We start from the raw sequence: 26,489 nt of genomic DNA, 5'->3' as shown, positions 1-26,489 counted from the left end.
ATTGAATGTGCAATTACTTTCAGTACAAAATTTCAAAGAATGCTTAATAACTTCACCAAGCTCTTGTATATATAACAGGATATGGCACAAAAATGACTGTGCCGTTACTGAGTGCTTTTGTGCAATTGTCGTAGGGAACCAGACACAGTGTGAGCTTTGCAAAACAAAGCATTATCGCAAACTTCAAGTTAAGAAAGACAGAAATCATCATGCTGAGCACCTGAAGGGCACAGAAGGGGAGGAAGGCAACCATACCGGCTCTGAGGGGAGCTCTGACGGTATATCTGGCCTTGACACCCTTCGTTAGTGGACTGAGATGACCTCACCATTGGATCTGATCTTGGTTCATTCATGTTTTGTTCTTGTAGTCACTGTTGCCAGAACTGTGATTCTGTGCATGTTTTAAGAAAACATTAAACGTAGTTACTCTTTTCCTGCACAAACAGACTACATGGTTTATTAGTGAAGATATTCAGTAGATGTAGTTTCTGTCAGAGGATGGTTGTGTAAATGTGTGGTAGCCTGTATTGTAAAACAGAAAACATGCTTGAATTTTTATAATGATCTGGATGGTACAGAGGTTATCTCTTATTTAGAATGTCCCTAGCATGGGAGCCATCTGCATGTGTGTGTGTGAATAGCTTAGAGCAGCAGTAAATGTCTTGACTAATATCCACTATTATGTGTGTTATAACAACATGGGAAGTAGAGTAGCTTTGGCATGGAGTGCTAACCTCAGTAGACAGTTGTGCTTGGTGTGTCCTCACTTTGTATTTACAGACTACAATATTGAAGTTAAAGGAATGATTTCAGATCATCCCCACGAGTGCGACCAGTGCAAGGAGATCCTGGAAGAGCTGGAGAATATCGATGATGACTGTGATCGCCACGGTATAAAGTTTGTTAAGACACCGGTAATGATCTCTTCATTATATTAGCATGTAAACCAGCACACAGTTCACTAATATCAGACATGCTCTATTATGAGAAATTAACCCTTCTAAATACTGAAAATAAAGGACTTGGAAGTCACTAAATGGTTCATTGCTTAATAAAGAACAGAAATGTCTCTCATATTAGTAGAATTACTATCCAACCTGCTGAGCCACTAGCTCCATAATTCTCTACTCATCATTGTTTCTCCACTCCAGAAAGCTGGGTACAATTATAAATTATCCTCTTCCAATTTGTTCTGTGCAATCGTAGTTTACTGTTCCAGTTTTTGTTTGCCATTTTGCACCTTTCTTTGCCAAATCTCTCCAGACTTGTTTTTTCCCAGATATTTCAAGGCCTTCTTGGTGGTCATTTGCCAGAGAGAGTCTGCAGTCTTGAAGTTCTTATTAGGAGTTATTCTTTTCATACGGATAAACCATATGAGTATAGGCATGATGGAGGGCTATTCAATCAGGCCAGACTCCAATCAGAAAGACTTACTAGTCTCACCCATGTAACTGAACTGCAATATGTGGATGACAACGCTTCTCAGCTTATACACCTAATGAGCTGCAAATGATAGTTAACTGTTTCACTAACACACATAAACGATTTTTCCTAACCATCAACATTTCTAAAACAAAGATACTCGCACAGCCGGTACCTGGAACTGCCTTTCCAGATTTCAATATTTCTATCTCCAGTGTGCCTCCAGAAAGGGTGGATCATTTCCGCTATGTAGGAAGCAACTGCTCAATGGAGAAGGATGTGGATATGCACGGCACTAGTAACAGAGCGCTCTGGCGGAGTTCCTAGAATTAATACAGTGAGAGTGCATTCCGCTGAAGTGAAGACTTGCGTCATAGCTACGGCAAAAAATATTGTTGCATCTTGTCGTCAAGATATGAAGTAGTGCTATGGAAGTTGTAAAACAATATGGGTTTGAGTACATACACTTCCAAAATAGTCGCAAGTCAACAGTGAATAAAGCGCAGAAACTAGTTGACAGTGGCCATGTGTTACAATTCTATGTTCTTTATTATTGATGGCAAGAAATTTGCTAGCACACAAGCTACGTAAACAATGTCACTGATATACGGAAACAGATCTTTAGTAATATTTTTCAAGATTTTGAAAATGTTCACCCTCTGTATGCATCTTTCAACATGAATTTGCACACTTGCTACACTCTGAGTTTGTAACACTTCATCTTCTGTAAATCTCCCAATGTGAAGAAAAGGCAGCATAACAAGTAAAGAATGAGGTGACTGTGTTTTAATACCTGGGAATCCTTTGTCGGCTAATATAACATCCCCTTCACTCAAAAGATTTAGGAAGCCTGAATTGTTAACAATAAAAGTATCACTAGTTCTTCCACCATAACAAGGGAAAACAAAAACAATAGTTCTGTTTGGGGCCACTTAAATGTATAACATGATTTGTACAAAGAATACATGTAACATCTCTCAACTATTCTTACTGGCGTTTCTGATTTCATTTATGTGCAATCTATTATAACTCGTGCGTCAGGATAAAATGTTTTAAAAGCACGAGGCAAAGTGTTTTGCACGGATAGTTTGCTAGGCTAGAAAATAAAATTAGAAGTGTGTTTCTTGACTACTCCGCGCAGCAGTAGTCCAATGTACATCAAATGTGACTGTCTAGGCAGCAAAGGCTATACCCAATTTCATTTTCATTAAAAAGAGTAAACAAACATCATTAACTTATATTTATAGACACTTTAGAAACAAAGAAAGAAAGTAAAAAAATTGAATGTTTTAAATGAAACACTTGTTAAATCCTTCAACTGTGCCTCACTTTTTATGCTCTGGTATCCATGAAATCCTCTGCATATGTCCATGGGGGTGTTGGGACCACAACTTTTATCCACCTTCTCCGAAATACTTGGAGGTACTGTACTTGAGTTGCACTATGTGCCTACATCAATCCCACTAAAACACAAGTGAATTTGAAAGTCGTTGCTTCAATCTCAAATGCTGCTTGCACCGACTTATGTTATTTTACACATTCATCTTTCCCAATAAATTCATGAGTTTCCTGATTAGAAGACGTATTCATATTTGAGCATTTCATTTTCATTTACTCACTCTTTCAAACTGGGATACATCACATTCTCTTTTTGGTTTCTTCTTACAGCTCTCATGAAACACAGTTGGTATATATGATGGATGATTTTCAATATTACTTGGCTTTCCTCCAAAAACATGTTCACTGCAAATGACGGAGCATTTGGTGGGTTCCCATGGAGTTCCATCTGCACTGAAATGCAGGAAAACATTTATTATTATTATTATTATTATTATTATTATTATTATTATTATTATTATTATTATTATTATTATTATTATTATTATTATTATTATTATTATTATAAATATTCGGCGTAGTGAAGACATGTGCACATGGAAGGACATGGATGTAAACATACGAACCTGCTGCAATGCATACTTGAAATGAAATGTACTATTTCAAAGTGTACTTAAATGAACGTGTTCATGACTTGGCATACCTGGTATGTTTGAATTGTGTGGTAATGAAATGGGTGATTTACGTCACAAATGAAATAAGGTTCTGTACTTACTTTATTCTCCCCACAGCCGAAATCCGTTTCCTATGTCAGTTCGATTCCCATGGGTGACCAGGAAATGTGTGAAATGTAATTCCTTTTCCATGCCTGTTTCTTTGTGTGCTGTGGCAGTTCACTGCACAACCATTTCTATTTGATTTAGGCACTTTGATACACTACTACTACCACAATTTCACACCCACAGTTACACAGCCTGGACTGACTGCTCAAGACAAGATCACCAAAACATTACCGATTTTTTCCGCTAGAGGCGCTAAGAGCGGCCATGCATGCTCCCTATAGCTTTAGGATATCGTACACATCGGGTCTTTCTGAATAACAATTAAGAATATATACAAAACTGATGGTGTATCATGCAGTTGTCATCTCCACTCTGCTCTTTGGATGTGTATAGCTTCCATCAACAGAAGCTCAAATGGGATGACAGCAGTTCTAGGATGAGCAAGTGGCTATGTGGTTTGGTTCAACTAACTACGTATCAGCTTCCATTTGGGGGACCATGTACTTACTACACTGGCGTAGCACGGGGAAAGGTGATACTCCCAGATGGCGGATAGGGGGGTCCTAACCGGCTTGCTGGTGGACTTGAGAGAAATAAAATAGCTCTCGCGGACCAAACACAAAACCCCTTGTGGATGGGGGACACAGACAAAGAATACACCCACAGTATCCCCTGCCTGTTGTAAGAGGTGACTAAAAGTGGCGACCAAGGGATGATCAAATTAGAACCATGAGACTACTTGTAAGTAGTACCACCATGCAGGGAACACCATGGGTTGCCTTCACTTGCGCGTAGTACCACTATGTTAGGTACACAATAGGTTTATGGTTACTAGCGACATTGTGTGCTTTCGGCTTTTACAGTATCTGTGATTAGTACCACTATATGAGCGACACCATAGTTCTGATTTGCCTATGATTAGTACCCACTATGTGAGGAACATCACGAAATAGTATGAGTCCCTGTGGATAGTACACTCATATGATGAATGCCATAGGTTCGCGTTGCCTGAAAATGGTGCCGCAATGTGAGAAACACCATAGGTCTGTGTTACATGTGCGTATTACATTACCTGTGAATAGTACCATAATGTGTGGAATACCACAAGTCTACATTGATTAGTACCGCAACATGTCAAATATCATGGTTCTACTTTCCTGGTGATAAGTACCATTATGAGGGGCCGATGACTTGGATTTTGGACCCCTTTAGGCTACAAGCATCATCGATTCAGTATTGTGCTTTAGAAGCAGTCCCTTGGTCAATAATACTATTGTTTAACTTTAGTTACTGGGAATGTGGGGCATTCTGGGTCGGATCCACTGATTGTTTTAAATTCATATCCATCCATTCATTCTTCGTTCTCACATTTTGAATTCTGATCAGTGGAAGAATTTGGAATTTTTAATTGTCATTACATTTTGTCTAATTTCATACCATTAGGGTCTGATGAACTAGATGTTAGGCCCATTTAAACAACAAGCATCATCATCATCATCATCACCATTTGGGAAATTGTGGGTTCGAACCCCACTGTCGGTAGTCCTGAAGTTGATTTTCCATGGTTTCCAATTTTCTCACCAGGCTGTACCTTAATTAAGGCCATGGTTGTTTCCTTCCCACTCCTAGCCCATCGTCATCATATCTGTGTTGGTGCAACATAAATCAGAGTGTAAAAAGGAAAAAGCAGTTCTGATGAGGGCAAAAAGTTGAACAGTACAGAGCCACCATCATTAGATACCAACTCAGATGGATTGGGCATGTCCACTGCATGAAAGATGACAGAATTCCTCAGAAAATTCTGAGCAGTGAAATCAGTACAGGCAGAGACCCCATGGTGCCTCTCTGAGGTGCTATAAAAATCAGATTAAGAAGACCTTCAGGAGCACTGACATTGATCCAAGTACAGTACTTGGTATATCATTGCAGAAGTTTGCACTCACTGTCACACAACTACTGAGCATGAACATCATAGACAGGGAGCAGATAAATGTCAGAGGCTCAAACAATGCCAGGCTCAACCACAACCTCCACCCTCTATAAGGTGCAACCAATATGCTCATATGTTTCATGCTAGGATTTGGCTCCTTAGTCATCAAAGGCATCTGCACCCACGAATTCAAATACTGTATTGGACAAATCACAGGATAGTTAAGGATACTTGGATATGAGTATGAGCAGACAATGACTATATTAATTCTAATGGTACTAGAAAGGTCCTTTCCAAACCAATCTGCTGGCAAATTTCCTCATTTTTCTTTTATCTCTCCTTCTTTTATGGAGACATGACTGGTAGAACTTTGTTTCCTGTATAGGAAGGCTGTTTCAAGAGCATTAGCACCACACATTTTAATAGAGAGTGATATCCAAGAATTGGAGAGGAGATCCATCCCAGCGAAGGTGATATCTAGAGCAGTAGTATTGTGAGGCAGTTTATGTTCATGTTTAATGTCTGATGTCTGTGGCATCACAACTGATTTTAAGGAGGGCTGTTCCAGTTTTTCTGCTCAATCAATCAATCAATCAATACTGATCTGCATTTAGGGCAGTCACCCAGGTGGCAGATTCTCTATCTGTTGCTTTCCTGGCCTTTTCCTAAATGATTTCAAAGAAATTGGAAATTTATTGAATGTCTCCCTTGGTAAGTTATTCCAATCCCTAACGCCCCTTCCTATAAATGAATATTTGCCCCACTTTGTCCTCTTGAATTCCAACTTTATCTTCATATTGTGATCTTTCCTACTTTTATAAACGCCATTCAAACTTATTCGTCTACTAATGTCATTCCACGCCATCTCTCTGCTGACAGCTCGGAACATACCACTTAGTAGAGCAGCTCTTCTTCTTTCTCTCAATTCTTCCCAACCCAAACTCTGCAACATTTTTGTAACACTACTCTTTTTTTCGGAAATCACCCAGAACAAATCGATCTGCTTTTCTTTAGATTTTTTCCAGTTCTTGAATCAGGTAATCCTGGTGAGGGTCCCATATACTGGAACCATACTCTAGTTGGGGTCTTACCAGAGACTTATATGCCCTCTCCTTTACATCCTTACTACAACCCCTAAACACCCTCATAACCATGTGCAGAGATCTGTACTCTTTATTTACAATCATATTTATGTGATTACCCCAATGAAGATCTTTCCTTATATTAACACCTAGATACTTACAATGATCCCCAAAAGGAACTTTCACCCCATCAACGCAGTAATTAAAACTGAGAGGACTTTTCCTATTTGTGAAACTCACAACCTGACTTTTAACCCCGTTTATCAACATACCATTGCCTGCTGTCCATCTCACAACATTTTCGAGGTCACGTTGCAGTTGCTCACAATCTTGTAACTTATTTGTCACTCTATGGAGAATAACATCATCTGCAAAAAGTCTTACCTCCGATTCCACTCCTTTACTCATATCATTCATATATATAAGAAAACATAAAGGTCCGATAATACTGCCTTGAGGAATTCCCCTCTTAATTATTACAGGGTCAGATAAAGCTTCACCTACTCTTATTATCTGAGATGTATTTTCTAGAAATATAGCAACCCATTCAGTCACTCTTTTGTCTATTCCAATTGCACTCATTTTTGCCAGTAGTCTCCCATGATCCACCGTATCAAATGCTTTAGACAGGTCAATCGCGATACAGTCCATTTGACCTCCAGAATCCAAGATATCTGCTATATCTTGCTGGAATCCTACAAGTTGAGCTTCAGTGGAATAACCTTTCCTAAAACCGAATTGCCTTCTATCGAACCAGTTTTTAATTTCACAAACATGTCTAATATAATCAGAAAGAATGCCTTCCCAAAGCTTACATACAATGCATGTCAAACTTACTGGCCTGTAATTTTCAGCTTTATGTCTATCACCCTTTCGTTTATACACAGGGGCTACTATGGCAACTCTCCATTCATGTGGTATAGCTCCTCCAACCAAACAATAATCAAATAAGTACTTCGTGTTACGACCGAATACGTTGAAAGTCTGTTTCGATTACAATGCGATCGTGAAAATTCAATATTTATTGTAAATGTCATTGTTATCATATGTAAATTTTATTACTTCTTTGGCCTTAGTCTCCTCCTCTATCTTGACATTATCCTTGTAACCAACAATTTTTACATACTGCTGACTGAATACTTCTGCCTTTTGAAGATCCTCACATACACACTCCCCTTGTTCATTAATTATTCCTGAAATGTCCTTCTTGGAACCTGTTTCTGCTCATGATTTAGTTATTTCTGCTAATTTTTAACCCCACATTTTTGAACTCTGCATACAGTGTCATCCTGGGAAGGACAGTTTTGTTTTGGACATCATTGATAGGCCTATCTGAAGACATATTGAACGAAAACAAAGTCATTTTCTTAAAAATCAGTTGTATAAGTTGCCTAGTACCATATGTTACTCCATGTCTTATGTGGCAATACAGTAAAATGGCATTATTAATACATTTCACTCCTTTTGGGCATGGTACAAGTTTGAATAATAACACAAAATCATAATTCTAAGAAATATATATTTATAACATTTTGACATGAGGTAATGACAAAGATAAGTGATATGATTATGGTAATGGTTTGGTGAATAGTTCGTACACAAGCCTTGCACTTTATAGATTTACTTGTGACACCATCAACACTGGCTTATTGGAGTAATCAGGTGATGAAGCTCATCCAGTCTTATGCCATCAGAACTCCTGTAAGGAAATAAAGTTACATAGATTCAAGTTTTCTGAGAGTGAATTCTCCAGTCCTAGTAAATGTAACTGGCATTGACTGCACTGCCTCATGAAGTTGGCGAGCGTCCTCTCGTTCGGGGAGGATTCATGTACCACATGAGGTATGAAGTCACTTCATCTCTATGGAACTCCAATTGAGGAGAATCTTTCTGACTTTTGAAGAAGTCCCCAAGTGTTGTGCACCATATCAGTAAGTCAAGTGAAAATGGACTACAGTAGAAGTTCAACAGTCCGGCACGTTCGGGACCGGCCCGGTGCCAGATTATCAAAAATGCCAGACTATCGGGCGGTACCTCTTACTACGATATAGGTTAAGACGTATAGAGAAAACAGCTGTAACACAGCATTTTGCAGTAAAATGTTGATCAGCAGAATCATTAGTTTAATAAATTTAACTCAAAATTAGGGCAGCACCAAATTTTCATTCATTCATACATGCACTGTACTGTACTTAAAAGAATCGTGAATATCTTTTGAGATCGTTGTCGCTTGGCATAAAAGTTATTTCTGATGATATGTCAATCAATAAGTTCAGTGGCATTATAATTAGTATTACACTCAGCAAAAGTGATGAATTTATGTAGGGACACTCTGGCTTCTGCCCAGCTGATTCTCTCCTTTTCTTCGGTTTCCTCATCTGAGTCACTCTTTTCAAGATTGTGTATATAGGTTGAGGGTTTAATACACTTTGGATAATATCCTCATCGGTTAGTTCCTGCTCGGTAGGTTCATTGTTATCCATTTGAATCCACTCTGCGAGTTCCTCTTCTGATACGTTATCCAAAGGATTGTTTTTGGTTACACTTCTTAAAACATCCAAAACTTCAGACACTGATTTGAGATGTTGTTCCTCCTCAACTGTCTGTGGTATCGAATCAAATGTTGGATCCGCAGTTCGCCAAAGTTTTCTCCAGCACCGTTGTAAAGTAACTTTTTTTTACTTGAGCCCTATACGGCATCTTGTACAGTAAACTCTTTTTGAAATTCAGTTGCATCACCCTCAGCATTTAACAGGCTGCGAACGAAAAAACTTCTATAAAAACTTTTAAAGTTCTGGATTACCCCTTGATCCATTGGCTGAATCAGTGATGTAACATTAGGTGGCAGAAGTGCAGCAAATATATATCCAGAAACTAACTCAGCTACTGGTGGATGTGCTTTACAGTTGTCCAAAAGAAGGATGGCTTTGCTGTCTTCTGATAAACCAAGGTTTTTGAAGCTTTCTTTGACTTGTGGCACAAAACGAGGAAAGAACTAGTCTTTGAATAGGGTGGCAGTCATCCACACATTTGGTTGAGTGTCATAATGAACAGGCAACTTCATAACATTTTGAAATGCCCGACGTTTTTTACATTTACCAATTACAAAAGGAGTTATTCAGAGGCTTCCAGATGCATTAGCACATAGCAAAACTGTCAATCTGTCTTCATTTTTTTAAACCCTATAGCCGCCTTTTCACCTTCTGCAACAAGAGTAGATGTTGGTAAGCACCACCAAAGTAGGCCTGTTTCATCAGTATTGTAAATCTGATCAGCTGTTAGATTATTAACTGCAATTATTTCTTCAAACTTGTCGCTGTATTTTTCTGCTGAATCTTGGTTTGCTGAAAGTGTCCCTCCGGTTACATCAAGTCTTCGAATTCCATGCCGAAACTTAAAGTTTCTGAGCCAACCATCAGAAGAATTGCATTCACTTTCTGCAACACCTAAGTCTTGTCCAAATTTCTTTGCCTTTTCAACAACCATTGGCCCCGTTACTGGCTTTCCTTTGGAGCATACTGCACTGAATCATTTATACAATAAGCTATCTAATTGTTCCAGTTTTGGTTTTTTTAAAGTTTGTCTGGAAGCCAATTTTTCAGTTGTTACCGATTGAGAAGCAAATTTCATTAGTACATCTTTTTGTTCTTTTTAAGTCATAAATGGTTAAATTCATTCAACAAAATATTTCTATTTTCGTCTTTCTCCAGGCATTTGATGATTTCCAGTTTCTGGTTGATGGTCAGAGTTATATGCTCACGTTTCTCTCCTGATTTGGAACTTGAAGAAGGTTTCGGTTTCGAGAACATTGTCACTGCTTAAAAACCAAGAAAACTTCCACAGGGCACTTTGATATGTATGTTCACTACACTACTGCACTACTGTAATATGAATCCTAGATCGCAAGAAAAAATACTGTAGTGAAAAGTGCTCGCAATCAAAACAATGAACTGAACCTGTGTGTGGTGACAGCCAACAATGCCGATTGTGTCTAACAATAGCAGATGCCATAGTGGACACTTCCAGGTGGTTTTGAACCATGCCGTGCGCGTTAACTGTCACAAACGTAAAAAAAAAAACAAAAAAAAAAAAAAAACAAAAAAAAATCCTGAAATGGTGCCGGACCGTGGGGCATTCTGGACTGTTGGATGCCAGACTAATGGAATTCTACTGTACCATCATTTCTTGACTCTAATGCCAGTTCTACAAAGGGCAATGTTCACATCCATATGGCCTGTCCCTTCCATACATTGATTGTACTTTCCAAATAAATTTGGATGAAAAATAGACTCCCTTTTCCGTGCAGCTGAACAAATTTCTGCAGATTATTATGTGCATTTATATTTTTGTTACCCACAAAGTGAACGTATTTCATAATTTGTATTAACTGATCATGAAGTATGGCAGAACAAACCATATCTCCTGGTGAGGTAATTTTTCAGTCGTATGTATATTAACAGTTCAAACTGTTCTTAATGTCCTTATTTTCTGTTAAAAGAAAAGAATATTGTTCCATGTTATAAAAAACACTCATGATTGTTATTAATTAAATTTAAATATCGTTGAAACATTTCTTTCATTCCTTTGTACATTCATGGATCCCCTCTGATATCAAACGGCCCTATAAATACTTACATGCTTCCTTTCTTTAGAGTATTCCTGCAATTATCCGTCTATTTTATCATACTCCCCCTCTCTATGGCATATCTAATTTCATCATACACTTAAATTATAGATCACAAACATCACCTTCTTGGTTGTGAACAAATCTGCTGATTGTCACCCTAGAAGATTGCCTTGTGAACCACATTCATCCTCCTCTGCAGAATCTTAGCTGGAATATACAAACATCTATGGGTTCCCTTACATCTGTGCCATTTTCTTCTAGTATTTGTGGATACTTCATCTGAAGTTAATTCAAATACAAAAATGACAGTTTCTGTATTTTAATTTCTGGACACATTGTAGTTCTTAAAATACATGATAGCATCTATATACAGACCATACTTCTCCATCACCAATGCATTCTTTAATATCAAAATAAGGAAGGATACAAACACATTCAATTTTACTAGTACCAACATTTTTTGTTTGGTAATTCATTGAAATAATGGGAGGAAAGTAGGACTCCTAGTTGTTTCTGTCCTTTCTTTAATATTTGTGAACATATTTTATGAGCTGAGTAATAATAATCATAATAGGTTGTTGAAAAGTTGATATAATTTCCCTTGTTCAGTCCAAAATGCTACCCCTACCTTAGATTTGCATGTCGTTGTTGTTGCACTATAGGCTAGAATAAATGTGTTACTTTCATTAACCTCACCACAATACCATCTGCAAATAGCTCCCTGTCCCCATATTTTAGCTTTGTCTCCTTCATCGATAACCAGTATGAATAACAGTTGTGACAGCACACTTCCTTGTCATAGTTCAGTTTCATCCCTAAACCTCTCTATTCTCCCCACATATATCTGGACATTGCTTGCACATATTTTGTTTTCCAAATTCACTATAGCTACACAAGGTAAAATTATTTATTGAGAAGAAAATATTGGTTCAGGCATTATTGTGCAAATCTGTAAATCATAATTGTTACAATGGAAACAAAAAACTGCACATTTTTCTGTGTTTATTGACAAAACAACATAACAGTTGTTAATCGGGCATCCAAGAAGTATTCGTCTGTGCCACCTTCTTGCTATTCCAACACCAGTTTTGGAGTTCAGTCCTTCATGGACCACCTCTTCTGTTAATAACCTTTTCCAGTCTTCTTGTTGGAAATGGATCTTTTTCTTATGTTTTTTTCAGGACATCCGGCAAGTGGTCAATTGGATTGATGTCCAGTGATTGGTCTGCATATAATGTGCAGCATTATATTATAGTCACTTCCTGGAATGTGTAAATATTAGTTTTCATTACCACTGCTAACATTTTTCACCAAATATGTTGGATAATTTCATAAATGCACTTACTAAAAATCTTTTAATTCATTCTCACTGCATTTAACTTCTGTACATGGGTATGCAACCATCTCGCTTTCCTTACTGTGGCACACCTTACAGAGGTACCCAAGGTGCAATGCTGTTCATATTCATCATCTATTGAGATGTAATGGAGGTTTCTTCAATCAGTGTGTTCTACAAGCCATATTTAACCCATTTTATTCATTTGACGTAACGTTCAAGCCTGCAGCATTGGCCAGGCCTTCAGCTCAAATGATGAGACATTCATGCGCCGCAGCAAGTCTATGTACTAGCTTATATTTTGATCACCCCTGCAAGGGCTTCCCTTTTGTGAACTTCTGTGAATTGAACAGGAATGTGGCTTGTTTACAGCTCTCTGTTTAATAGCTTTTACCATTATTTATTGCTTAATTGTAGCCTCTGAAAGCACAAACATTTCATCAGGTGTCGGTCATTCACCAAGCCATGGCGCCGGGCGTAGTATAGACAAGTGACAGCAATGCTGTTGCTGAGTTAATTGAAAGTGTATTAGACAATGATTTGGAGGACAGTGATGGAGATTAAGATAATACTGAATAAGAGATCTTAAGTGAAAATTACAGTTCATCTGATACAAGTGACTGTCAAATCGTGTGTAAGGCCCCGCTTGTGAAAGCAAAACATAGTGACTGGATGTGGGTTAGCAATAGTGATAACCAACCAATCATTTATCACTTTACAGGCTCTCCAAGAATATCAGAAGAACTGAGAGACAAATATTTAGATAATTCTATATCGGAGTTGTCTGTGTTCTTGGAGTTTATGGACCTGTCCTTTCCTACATTGAACGGAAAACAAATATTTACGCTATGGAACAATGGAAAAAGATGGTGGCAAGTGGTATGACACTAATAAGGATGAAATTAAGGTCCACCTTGCTCTCTCCATTCTGATATCACAGTTTTGTAAGTCTTGCATCCAATTATATAGGAGCAAAGATAAATGTATTGATACCCCAATTTTTTGAGAGATAATGTGTAGTGTGAAATGCCTCTAGATATATCCGAATGTTTTAATATTTACCACACAAAATCATCCCAAATGTTTCAAGATTTACCACACAAAATTGTTGTTCTAATCAGAGTCCTGCAGCCAGGCCCACCGCACAACACTTCAAACCCACGGGCTCCGGCAGCCCAGCCCGTGCAGTGCCGTTCTCTTCTTACGTGGCAGCGTACTGGCCCACAGCACTGGGCTCATAGAGCCCACCACAGTCCACCGCACTGGGCGGGCTCAGTAGAATAACCTTGAGTATTTCTCCACAATAACATGTGCGCCGTGCACAACGAAATGTTCACGTCACACTACTATTCGGATCATTCCTCTACGAATTCCCGTACGCTAATAACACATTTTAAAGTAGGCTAATCGCATTTTGAAATTAAAGAGTAGAGATTTCTTCTGCACTGTAATAGTAATGTTAATAATAATAATAATAATAATAATAATAATTGACAACAAACAGAAACTTTAATATAAACTAATATTCATTTGCAATTGACATCAAGTTAACTGAAAATGAATCTAAATAACACGAAGCATATTCATAGGACTTCATTCGCGTTTACCTCAAAATAAAATATAAACAGAAATGATGTGCAATATGCCAACAACAAAAACAAACCTGAACATAACTTTTACTTAGTATGCGTAGTTTATTGGCCATTGTTAATGTGGTGGAATGGAATTACTGTGAATAAAAAGAAGAGCATCAGCATTGTCTGGTTGTAGAAGAGACCGCCATGCGTTGAGATTGAAGCCCGCTGAACTGAAATTTCTCTCTGAAGCTGAACTTGATGCCTTCATACATATTACTTTCTTAGTGATCTGGTGAAATTTTGGATAGTTTTGTCCATTTGTTCTCCAATAGGACACTATATCTATCTTCTTCCATTCCACAATTTTGCTTTAAATATCTTTCCAGCTCATCTATTGGAATAGGAGCATCATGAACGTCAGTCCACGAAGAAACTTTCATTACTTTGGCGGGTTGTGGCATAGTTGTGGAGTCTTATGAAATGATGTATGGCTGTTAGAACCGGGAGTGTCCGAGGACATGTTCGGCTCGCCAGATGCAGGCCTTTCGATTTGACTCCCGTAGGCGACCTGCGTGTCGTGATGAGGATGAAATGATGATGGAGACGACACATACACCCAGCCCCCATGCCAGCGAAATTAACCAATTAAGTTAAAATTTCCGACCCTGCCGGGAATCGAACCCAGGATCCCTGTGACCAAAGGCCAGCACGCTAACCATTTAGCCATGGAGCCGGACATGGAGAGTGATGACATGGAAACATTAGAATGCTCGTCATTCATGCACACCTCGTTCATCGTAAGTTTTTTATCTAATCATAAAATGACAAAATCAGTCCGACTCCTTTAATCTACACTAATATAATAAAGAGAGAGTGCGAATTTTGTTAGTTTGTGTACATCTGGAGCGTAATCTCAGAAACTACCGGACCGATTCTGAAAATCCTTTTACTAATGTAAATATACATTATCCGTGAGGGACATGGGCTGTATTTTATTTTCAAAACAATTCAAGGTGGGGGCGATGGGGAAATGTAAAAATAATAGGCTAATATAGGCGAAATATCGAATTTGTCGTGCAAGGATGAGACTAAGCTCGTTTTAAGCCCCTTGACCCAAAGAAAAAATATCGGTAAGCCCTATGGGCCCAAAAACCATGTTTTAAGGCCCTAAAACCAACCGTTACGGAGATATTCGCACCACACTCCCCCTGCTCTCAGAATCGGATAAGGAAATGAACTGCCGTAACCATGGCAACGCCAGCTCCAGAGTTCTACAGCAGCACGATTATGCGTGTACGTTTGGGCATAGCTGCCAACCAAAATTTGTACACATAATCGCTGAGCATATCTACAATATATCTCAAAAACTTAACATGTTACAGACGTGAAGTGGTATTTATAATCTCTTTTAAAAATAAAGAGACTTGTCTCTCTTTTTTGTTTTCGGAAAATCCACGTAGGTGGGGGTGGAGGAAGGGGTGATAAAGGGGTTGAATTATTTTTATGCGGATACTTATATCGCAAAACCTGAAGATGTTACAGATGTGGAAATACGTATTTGTAATCTCCTTTAAAAATAAAGAATTTTTTTTTTTTACTTGAGAGAAGACGTTCTCACGTGTACAGTTCTATGTCACATGGTCATCTCAGCCCCAAAAGGCAATACAACACACTTGGTTTACAAAGAGTATCTGGGGTAAATGAAACTCAGTTTTTCAGTGAGGTTTTATACTTCAGGGATTTTCAGATAATGTCTTAGTACAGTACTGAGGAACGATTACTTTTATCAAATTACGAAATCCACACGAGAAGCCGTGGGTAACTGCTAGTGTGTACATAAAGTTCACCGCAGATTGTACAGCACACAAAATTAACGTCTTTCCCATCACCATCCAAATGCAGGCTTGAATACCAACCCAATACGACTTTTAAGTTTAGGATCCGGTTCAGAAGTATAGTGCAGATTTTAGTTCGTTTGTTGCTTCTTTTTTAATTAACAATTTTTGCCACGGTTTCTTTTCTTTTGGAACTACAGTCCACATTCGTTTCCGTTAACAGGATAGACGGAGAAGTCAAACTGAAAACCACAGCAAATTTGAACGGCTCCACTCGACCGTAATGCAATGAACTCCACTGACAATGCAGTACACCATACACATTGAAGCAGTCAGCCCATAGAACTACCACAGCGCTGCCCTTGGCTCACCGCATACAAATGACAGAGCACCGGCCCAGACCAGCCCGTGCGATGACGTCACGGGCTTCATTTGTTCCAGCCTTTCAAAGCCCATTGCAGTCTACTGCTGAAGCAGCTTATTGGCTGGGCCTCTCTGTAGGACTCTGGTTCTAATATCATTGTTGTTGAGTAAAATTATTTTGAATGCTTCACTGAAAACTGTTCATGAAAATTCTGGTTGCAGTTCCATTTATGGCATTTATTTGAGAGAGGTGCACAGTAATTCGGACTGGGTGGCTTACTCGTGTTGAGGTGATTTAAATCTGTGAGCACATGGGCCACAAGACCTGAAGCAATGAACTATGACGATTTCTGAGAATTGTGCTTTGCCGAAGTAGTTGTGAACTTATGTTTTGTACCATCTATTGAGGATTCTGGATTCTGAATGCCATCCGCAGGAAATAATTTAAACTTCTTGTAAGGGATTCTGAATTCCTTGTTCTTTTCTACCATGTCTAGGAAGAAATTTAAAATTCATGTGTGAGATATCAAAGCTCAAGATTAATGTTATATTTGTTAGGCGAAGTATCATCAGCCTTAATGTTGACTGTCAAGCAGTGAAGTGGAAAGTGCAACCTGAGGCCATCAATCACTATGGGGAGTCACTGTGACAAATTCAAATCACTCATTTGTGTAGTTTTAGGAATATACGTTCTTTTCTGATGACGTGCAAAATGCTGCTCAGCTAGGCAATTGCCTGTAGTCTAGTAGTCACACCATTTAGGTACTGGCTTGAGAGGTTAACCATCATGACCACCATATGCCTAGGGTCATTGTTCCACATACAACTGTGACACTCACAGTCTCTGCATCTACATTTCCTGAGCCATTCTTTAATCTTCTTCAAGGAAAAATCCACAAAAATAAATTAACTTATTCTGTGAATAAAAAAATATAATTGTAAAGAAATACTGTCTAGGTTACTACACAAGGATCACATGACACAACTCAGTGCAGTGACATGTATACCATAGGCAAGCCAGTAGCCTAGACAGAGTAGATACTTTCGTGAAGAAGATAAAAGAATGGCTTAGGGAGACAGATATATGGGTTAATGGGTATGAACTGGCATTAAGAAGTATGAGGGAAGAGTTGCAGAGTTTGAGGAAGATAATTAGGATTCTTGTGGAGGACAGGAAGGAAGGTAGATCTCTCTCAAATAATGTACAGGATATGGTAAGTATACAAGAGGAAGGTTGTAGAAGACAAGTGGGCTAATATTTTAATGGGATGGAAATTGAGGGCTAAGAGGTTTATTTAGGGGCAGAATGTCCGACTCGTTGGCTGAACGGTCAGCGTACTGGCCTTCGGTTCAGAGGGTCCCGGGTTCGACTCCCGGCCGGGTCAGTGATTTTTAACCTTAATTGGTTAATTCCAATGGCACGGGGGCTGGGTGTATGTGTTGTCTTCATCATCATTTCATCCTCATCACGACGCACAGGTCACTTACGGGCGTCAAATAGAAAGACCTGCACCTGGCGAGCCGAACCCTTCCTGGGATATTCCGGCACTAAAAGCCATACGACATTTCATTTCAGGGGCAGAATTTGGGACAGGTATTTTTGAGAAATTGGTTTAAGTCACTGCAGATAGAACAGAAGAGGGAAGATTAGGAACAGGGAAGTGTTGTAGATGAAGCCAGGCTGAGTGGCTCAGACAGTTAAGGTGCTGGCCTTCTGACCCCAACTTCACAGGTTCGATCCTGGCTCAGTCTGGTGGTATTTGAAAGTGCTCAAATATGTCAGCCTTATGTTGGTAGATTTACTGGCACATAAAAGAACTCCTGCAGGACTAACCTCCAGCACATCGGTGTCTCCAAAAATGGTAAAAGTAGTTAGTGGGACATAAAGCAAATAAAATTATGATTATTAGTGTTGTAGAATAAACAATCAAAGACTGACAGACTTCAGAAAATTGAAAGGAGGATTGGAAGAACCTGTATCAACAAAAAATATCAGAAAGATGGACAGTGGCGGTTAATACCTAACAAAGTCGTGTACAAAGAGCTAGAACCCATTACAGATACTATGCGTAAGAGGAGACTGGGATTCTTTGGACATATCATGAGGATGCAGGACTCGAGACTTCTGAAACAACTAGTACAACACAATCTCGTCTCAAAAAATACCACAACAGGATGTAAATGGATCAGAGAAGTAAGAGAGGATCTGAAGGAAATAGGCCTTACAACAGAAGACACCAAAAATAAGATAAAATTGAATACAAAACTCAAGAATACAAACCTCCGCTTTACCCTTACACAAAACAAACCAACAACACGCACATTTTCAACTGAGGAAAGGGCACGAAGATCGGAGCGTCTGAAGAAGTACTGGGAGAACCGCAAAGCCCGAACAATCCCTTCAAAGAGACCTGAACGACGGACTGACTAAAGTGATCCTATGTGGTCATAAAAGAAGAAGAAGAAGAGGGGATAGGTAGAAGGAAAGGAAAAGGTCGGAAAGGGAAATACAAAGTAGAGGATAAGAAAAGGTAGGGGGAAGATGTTCATGAGAGGGAGAAAAGGGAGGAGGAAATAGGTTCTGCAGCCAACCAGAAAGGTAGGGGGTGATTATGAGGGAATGGCATTAAATGATGTGGGTGGGATTGAGCACAGGTTATGGGGGACTCTGTTGTTAGGCATGTGGTGGAATGGCAGTCAGGGTAGAGTGTTATCCAGGAATTAGGTTAAGGCAGATATTGAGGAAGGTAGAAGGGAATGAGGAGGGTAAAGTGAAGGTGGTAGTTTATCTTGTTGGTACCAATTATGTAAGGCAAACAGTACAAACAGTAATAGATACCAACATAGTTCTGAATGTATGGGATCTGGTAAATGCAGCATAGGAGAAGTTTAAGAGAGCAGATATATTTTTCTCAGTGGTATAATGTCTAGACGGTAACAAAACAAAACAAGAAACATCAGCAGGCCATAAAGGTCAAATATCAAACCTTTCTTCACATCTGCCTAGCTTATATCTCTGCTCAAGTCAGCTCCTCCAGCTGTAGCTCCAGAGTATCAGCCGTTTTGTGAAAACCTCCACCTAAGGAAGGGCCAAAGCATTGAGGTTATAGAGACCAAGTGAGTAAATAAAGTGACCTTTTTATGAATTTCTTATGATAACAATTTTGTAAAATTTAATGAAATGCCCTTAAGGGAATCAAGTATGAAAGATTGCATTTTTCTACAAGTGTCAAGTAAGTTCTTAATTTTGTGGAACATAAAATATGTTTGATACTGTGTATTTATTTAAAAATTCTCAAAAATTTCAGACCAATGCAACAAATAGATAATATATTTTAATTTCAAAAAATAATTTGTGCATTCTGATAATACCACAAAATGTAGCATATTCTACAACAATTCAATGCATTTCTTCTGAAATTGTTTCAGTTCTGCAGGAGAGCATTAGGTTTCAAGGAAATTTTAAAGTCTGTTTTCCACAGTAATGCTATTGTTAAGTTACCTAGTTTTAGTACTAAGGTAGGTTCACAGACAAATGCTTCTTGGAGCCACTGTATTTTATTTCTGAACTAACTGCAAAATTTGGGGCTCTGTTTAGCAGAGAAGGAAACATTCCACTTGAGTTATTTCTGAACTAAATGATTGGTGTATATACACTGAGTGGCTGAAAATCATGGAAAGACACTGAATGTGATGTTAATAATGAGTTTGTCCTCCGCAAGCCCTTAAAACAGCAGCAATATGATGAGACATTGACTCTACAAGGTTTCAGAATCGTTCTGGAGGGATCTGGACCCATGTATCTTGCACTCCCACCCACAATTGGTCTTGTATGATTGGTGCAGGGTTCATCGAGCGTACACCATCATCGACATCATCCCATAAATCCTCAATTGGATTAAGATCGGGGGATCTGGGAAGCCAACTCATGGTTGTAACTTCACTGGAGTACTCCTCTAACCACCTGCATGCCACCACAGAGCAGTGACATGGCGCATTATCCTGTTGAAACATGGCATCTCCATCAGGGTACTCTAAGGCCAGAAAAGGATGCAGATGATCTGAAAGAATGTCCATGCTCCCTGCAGCTGGACACTGGGGCCTAAGTGTGACCATGGGAACGCCGCCCAGACCAGAACTGAGCCACCTCCCACCTGGACACAACCGCGTTGATACGCAGGATCCATAGCTTCATAGGGCATACGCCACACTCTCACGTGCCCATCAGCTCAATACAACTGGATCCAGAATTCATCGAACCATACCACATGCTGCCACCGTTCCATGGTCCATTGTCGATGTTTGCGGACCCATGCATGTCATTGAGCTCTGTGTCGAGGTGTCAGCAAAGGGACACGAGTTGATCGTCGGCCAGTGAAGCCTATGCGGTGCAGTTGCCTCCTTACTGTTCCAGTAGAAATGGGTTCCTGACTCCCATAATTCAACTGGGCGGTGTTCTGATTCATAGTAGCCCATCGAGCACCCAGTATGGTTCTGCGGAGGTGGCGTGATTTCCATTTGTTAAACACTCGCAGTCTTCCTGTGCCTATTACAGAACTATTTAAAACAGTTTTACTTGAGTCCGCCTTGTCAGTACAGCTTATAATGATAGAAAACTATTTATTATACCATACATCTTTCAGAAAAAATCATCCATTCACTTCATCAGTGATGTCAGTTAAAGTCCATTTGACTCATTTCTGAGCTAAATGATTTTTTATATAGGCTACACTGGGTATATTTATTCTTTGAACTGACATCACTGATGAAGGGAATGGATGATTTCCCCAAAATATATATGGTAAAATAAATAGTTTTCTATCATTATAAGGTGTATTGACAAGGCAGACTTAAGTAAAACTACTTTAAATAGTTCTGTAATAGATTCAGACAAGTCAATACAGGATCAAACATAATACCTATTATGGTTAAGTTTATTAACAGTCTTCCTGTGCGGCGATTTACACAGGTGGTAACTTTCTCTCTGCGATATTAAAGATACACCCTCGACACTGTTGATCTCGGAAACCTGAATTTACGTGTAATCTGTGCAATGCTATGACCCATGTGTCATGTTCCGATGATCATCCCAGGTTCAAAGTCGGTTCACTCGTGATGTGTTGCCATCTTCACAATGCTGGTGTCTGTGATAGACTGCTCAGCTATGCCACAGCTAGCCACAACACTCAGGGTCATACATGGCACATTTTCTAATTGGACGCCCCCTCCTGTGCCTTTTGGCCACTCAGTGTATACTGTGTATAAATCTGAGTCTAACTTAAAAATATCATGTACTGTATATTGCTTCTAAAATAACCTCCATTGAGAGTAACTTGACACCTAGGCTGATGAAGATGTCTATAGCAAAGAACTGACTTCTTTTTTTCCCTGATAGGCCTGTATTTTATGTTCCTCTAGACATAATTAATAACATTAATTCTATCCTTTTTGCTGTTTTTCAGGACATGAAGGTTGCTGATCATTATGGAGTGTCTGAGTTTCCATCCTTGGTATATTTTGAAGACGAAATACCAAATGTGTTTGAAGGTTATATTACAGATATTATAACACAGGACAATTGACTTCCAGGATAAGTTGCAGTTTATTTGACAATAGGACTAGAGAGAGCAGAAGCACTTCTCAGTGAATAATATTGTTAAGTGGTGTATTTGACCTAAACACAGCAGTAAACTTCCCATGATTCTGAGTATCTTATCCTAGAAGTTATTTGCTCAATTGCTAACAGCATAAGTAAGTTGACCATGTCACTCTTGGGAGATTTGGGGGAAATTATTGTTAAACTGATCATTCAAATATTCCTCTGACTCATATACAGTAAAATCAGTGGCGGCGCGTGGATAAAACGTCTGGGGGTTCACTGCTGTGGAAAATAACGTGTTCAGATTATTATTGTTACTTGATGTTTACATAGCTGTAAAATAGTGGCATTGCTTGATTAAAAATGCGACTTTGCTTTGCAGAGACATAGCTACAGCTCGAAGAAGTTACCAAAACAATGAAGAATAAAAGACAGAGAATATGAGGTGCAATTAATTTAAGCTAATCCAATTTCCCCTCATTTTGAAGACGTTGCTTGCGTAGAAATAACTTCTTCAAGAACGTGTTAGGCAGACTACTGTTATTTATGTGCTGACGTAGATTGCTGTTTACTTTTCATAAAACACGTATTACTAATGAAAAGTTTCATTTAATTACATAAACTTAGGCTACATACGCCTACTGATGCTATACAATCCGGTTAATTACACCAGAATGGCAAAATCGCCAAATTAAAATCCCTTCAAAACCTACCACATACGGCAAATTTTAACCGTGCGCTCTGACAATGCTTCGGCTAATTTCGGAACTGCTCGACGTAACTCGTATCTATCGCTGGTCCAGTTGCCAGCGATTCCTGGGCTATGTTGTCCCTGCTTCCCATAACCCCTTGCCTTGCGCACCCTCCTTACATCTCACGGCTCCGCGCCTTAAGTCCTGAAATTGAACCTATTCACTGGTTCCTGAGAGCAACCAAGTGTTGATGTCAAAAACACTGCTACCCGCGCTGATATACAGAGCAAATTTAAGGTATAGGCTCTGATAAACCATTTTACCTAGACTTATCTATTTCTAGGGGGTTCACTGAACCACTGAACATATAGAACGCGCCGCCACTGAGTAAAATGTTGTTATAATGAATGCCAATATAACAAAATATTCAGAATTGCAAAATTATATTTAGGCCCTTCCCTTTTCCTTATTTAATGTGTGTTACAATACTTTATTTTAATAAACTGTGAACTTTTAGAATAACAAATTAATTTAGCCCTTTTGCCTCTATATTTAATTTTATTTTTTCCAAATATATTTGAAATTCATCCTGTTACAAGATATTAGAATCATTCCGTATTGACAGTTTTCACTTTACATTGGAAATTTAATATGTCCTCCTATTCAATACATATACGTCTCCATCATTAGATGGAGTAATAATAGTCAAACACGTTTCAACTCGTTCGAGACATCTTCAGTGAAAAAAGGGGTTAAAGTTTAATAGATGTTAAAAAATATATTAAAACATAATGAAGAAAAGAATGAAAAACAAAAGAGACATGACAGAATTAAAACAATTCAATATATACAGCATCTCCATCATTAGATGGAGTAATAATCAACCCGTTTCAGCCGTCTTCAATAAAAAAGGTTAAAGTTTTTTTTACATAACTGATGCTAAAAAATGTGTTAAAACATAATGAAGAAAAGAATGAAAACAAATGAGACATGACGGAAACAAACAATAAGTGATTATGGCAAGGTTGTGGACCTCTTAGTCTAAAACTTGCAGTGTGTTATAATTAAAAACAAGGACGAAATCACTGTGCTAAAATTCAAAATGACAGTCTGTCTCCATTGAGTCACCATCAAAAATAGTTAAAAGGGGAGTGAAAAACTTGTGAAACTAAGTTTGAGAGGAAACAAGTGCCAGGTAAAATGTATGTGACACATAGTGGAAACCTCCAATAATGTTCAAATTTATTAAATAGTTGCACTCTCGAAAGGCCTGACCTTCTCAAATTTAGTGGACCCATTCTCAATGATCATGTCCAATGTTGGCTTAGCTGTGTTTGCCTTATTTTTAAATAGTCAGAAGGGCAGCAAAAAATTGAGAAACTACCTATTATCTTCTCTAACATAGTTTCTCAATTTTTTGCTGCCCTTCTGACTATTTAAAAATAAGGCAAACACAGCTAAGCCAACATTGGACATGATCATTGAGAATGGGTCCACTAAATTTGAGAAGGTCAGGCCTTTCGAGAGTGCAACTATTTAATAAATTTGAACATTATTGGAGGTTTCCACTATGTGTCACATACATTTTACCTGGCACTTGTTCCCTCTCAAACTTAGTTTCTCAAGTTTTTTGCTCCCCTTTTAACTATTTGTCATGGTGACTCAATGGAGACAGACTGTCATTTTGAATTTTAGCACAGTGATTTCGTCCTCATTTTTAATTATAACACACTGCAAGTTTTAGACTAAAAGATCCACAACCTCGCCATAATCACTTATTGTTTGTTTCTGTCATGTCTCATTTGTTTTCATTTTTTTCATTATGTTTTGACACATTTTTTAGCATGAGTCATGTAAAAAACTTTAACCTATTTTAATTGAAGACGGCTCAAGCGGGTTGATTATTACTTCATCTAATGATGGAGATGCTGTATATATTGAATTGTTTTAATTCTGTCATGTCTCTTGTTTTTCATTCTTTTCTTCATTATGTTTTAACACATTTTTTAACATCTATTAAACTTTAATGCCTTTTTTCACCGAAGATGGTTCGAATGAGTTGAAACATGTTTGACTATTATTACTTCATCCAGTGATGGAGATGTGTGTGTATTGAATAGGAAGACATATTCACTTTCCTTTGTAAAGTAAAATTCATCCTGTTTTAAATGCTAGGAATTTTGTTCAACACATTCCTACACAGATAATACCAGAAAGCACACACAATATAACACATACAGTTGGGGGACCATCAGATTCAACTTGACATGTCACCGGAAGTCAGAGCGATGGTACCAAGCTGTTAATGAGAACAATCAGCTGATACAGAACTGCACTAAACCATCCTCATGTTCAGAATAAATCAAATCCGAAATAATACTTAACACGAATAATCACACACTTTGGATGAGAATGTGAGATAAAACATAAACACACAGTTATAAAGAAGTGAAATACCCAGAGAATAAAATTCATATTTTAAAAACCTGAATAATACAGTTCATCATTATCATCATTGTACAGTTCCAGTTTCCTGGGTACCTACTGTTAATGAGCCTCTTCCACCTCTTCCTCTCCATGTACAACTTATCATGGAGAACTTCATCCACTGTCCATCCTCAGGTAACTAGATCAGCCTTGATCATGTCCATCCATTGGGTTTTAGGTCTTCCTGCAGGTCTTTTCCCCTCCACCTGTCTTTCCAAATTTATTCTGGCTGTTCTTATAGGCTCCATCCTCATCACATGCCCGTACCACCGTAGTCTGGATGTGCCGATTCGGTGTAATAGGGATGTCTTTATTCCGGCTTCTTTCCTCACCTCAACTTGTGCATCTTGGTCTTCTGGATGGTGGATCTAAGAAATTTAATCTCTGATGCTTGCAGCCTTGATGAATCTCTTTTTGTGAGGGTGCACGCTTCAACACCATAGGTCAATATTAGTGTGAAATAGCTGTTAAACATCATCAGTTTGACCAGTTTTGGAATCATGTCATCCCATAAAAGTGTTCTTACTTGTTGGTAGAATTCTGATCCCTTTTGCACTTTGTTTGTAATTTCCTTTCTGACCAAATTATTACTGAAGATTATACTTCCGAGGTGAGGAAAACTATCCACACACTCTAGCTGGTGAAATGAAATGGTGTTGGCTTTTATTGCCGGCTCGCATGGTGCAGGTATTTTGAGTTGACGCCCGTAGGCGACCTGCATGTCTTGATGAGGATGAAATGATGATGAAAACAACATACCCAGGCCCCGTGTCAGCAAAATTAACCAATTATGGTTAACATCCCAACTCTGCCAGGAATCGAACCCGGGATCCCTATGACCAAAGGCCAGCAAGCTAACCATTTAGCTATGGAGCCGGACACTTTAGCTGGAGGTCTCCTAGTTTTGCACTTGCTGGACACCCTTCTCTGTTGACTGCCATCACCACTGTCTTGGTCTCGCTGATGTTGAGGTTATAATCCTGGCACTGGGATTTCCATACATTGAATCTGGTCTGTACTTCCTCTTCTGTTTCACCCCAAATCATGGTATCATCAACAAAGGCCACTGCATTCAGTTCACCTAACTTTTCCTTGACGTTTTTCATCATATTGTCCATAACAGTGATGAATGGTAGTGGGGACAGTGCACTTCCTTGCTGAACTTCACTCTTGGTCTCAAACCATGATGATTGACCTTCCCCAATTTGTACTCAGCTAGTACAGCCTTTGTACAACATCTGAATTTTCCTTATCAGTCCTTCAGGCACATTTCTTTTCCTCAAGCACTCCCAGATCTTATCTCTTATAACACTATCATAGGCCTTTTCTACATCCAGAAATACAATGACCAGGTTCTTGCCTTTCTTCCAATACTTTTTTTTAAATAGTGGCTTTATGTCGCACCGACACAGATAGGTC

General features: G+C 38.7%; 1 protein-coding gene across 4 annotated transcripts in view; it reads left to right on the top strand.

Annotated features, from left to right (window-relative positions):
• The window catches only part of hlk (hulk), a 369,077-nt gene that overhangs the window by 307,174 nt on the left and 35,414 nt on the right, over positions 1 to 26,489 (top strand). For 2 of the 4 annotated variants that reach the window (XM_067136216.2, XM_067136215.2), the window contains 3 exons: positions 135 to 278; positions 814 to 914; positions 21,755 to 21,839. In XM_067136216.2, the coding sequence (XP_066992317.1) occupies positions 135 to 278; positions 814 to 914; positions 21,755 to 21,839 (330 nt within the window). The remainder of the gene's footprint in view (positions 1 to 134; positions 279 to 813; positions 915 to 21,754; positions 21,840 to 26,489) is intronic. The other 2 variants (XM_068225214.1, XM_067136217.2) reach the window with 1 other exon arrangement.

The sequence above is a fragment of the Anabrus simplex genome, chromosome 1 (genome assembly GCF_040414725.1).
Source record: "Anabrus simplex isolate iqAnaSimp1 chromosome 1, ASM4041472v1, whole genome shotgun sequence".
Classification (NCBI taxonomy): domain Eukaryota; kingdom Metazoa; phylum Arthropoda; class Insecta; order Orthoptera; family Tettigoniidae; genus Anabrus; species Anabrus simplex.
The sequence above is the reverse complement of the archived record's forward strand: the minus strand, read 5'-3'. Positions and strand labels throughout refer to the sequence as shown.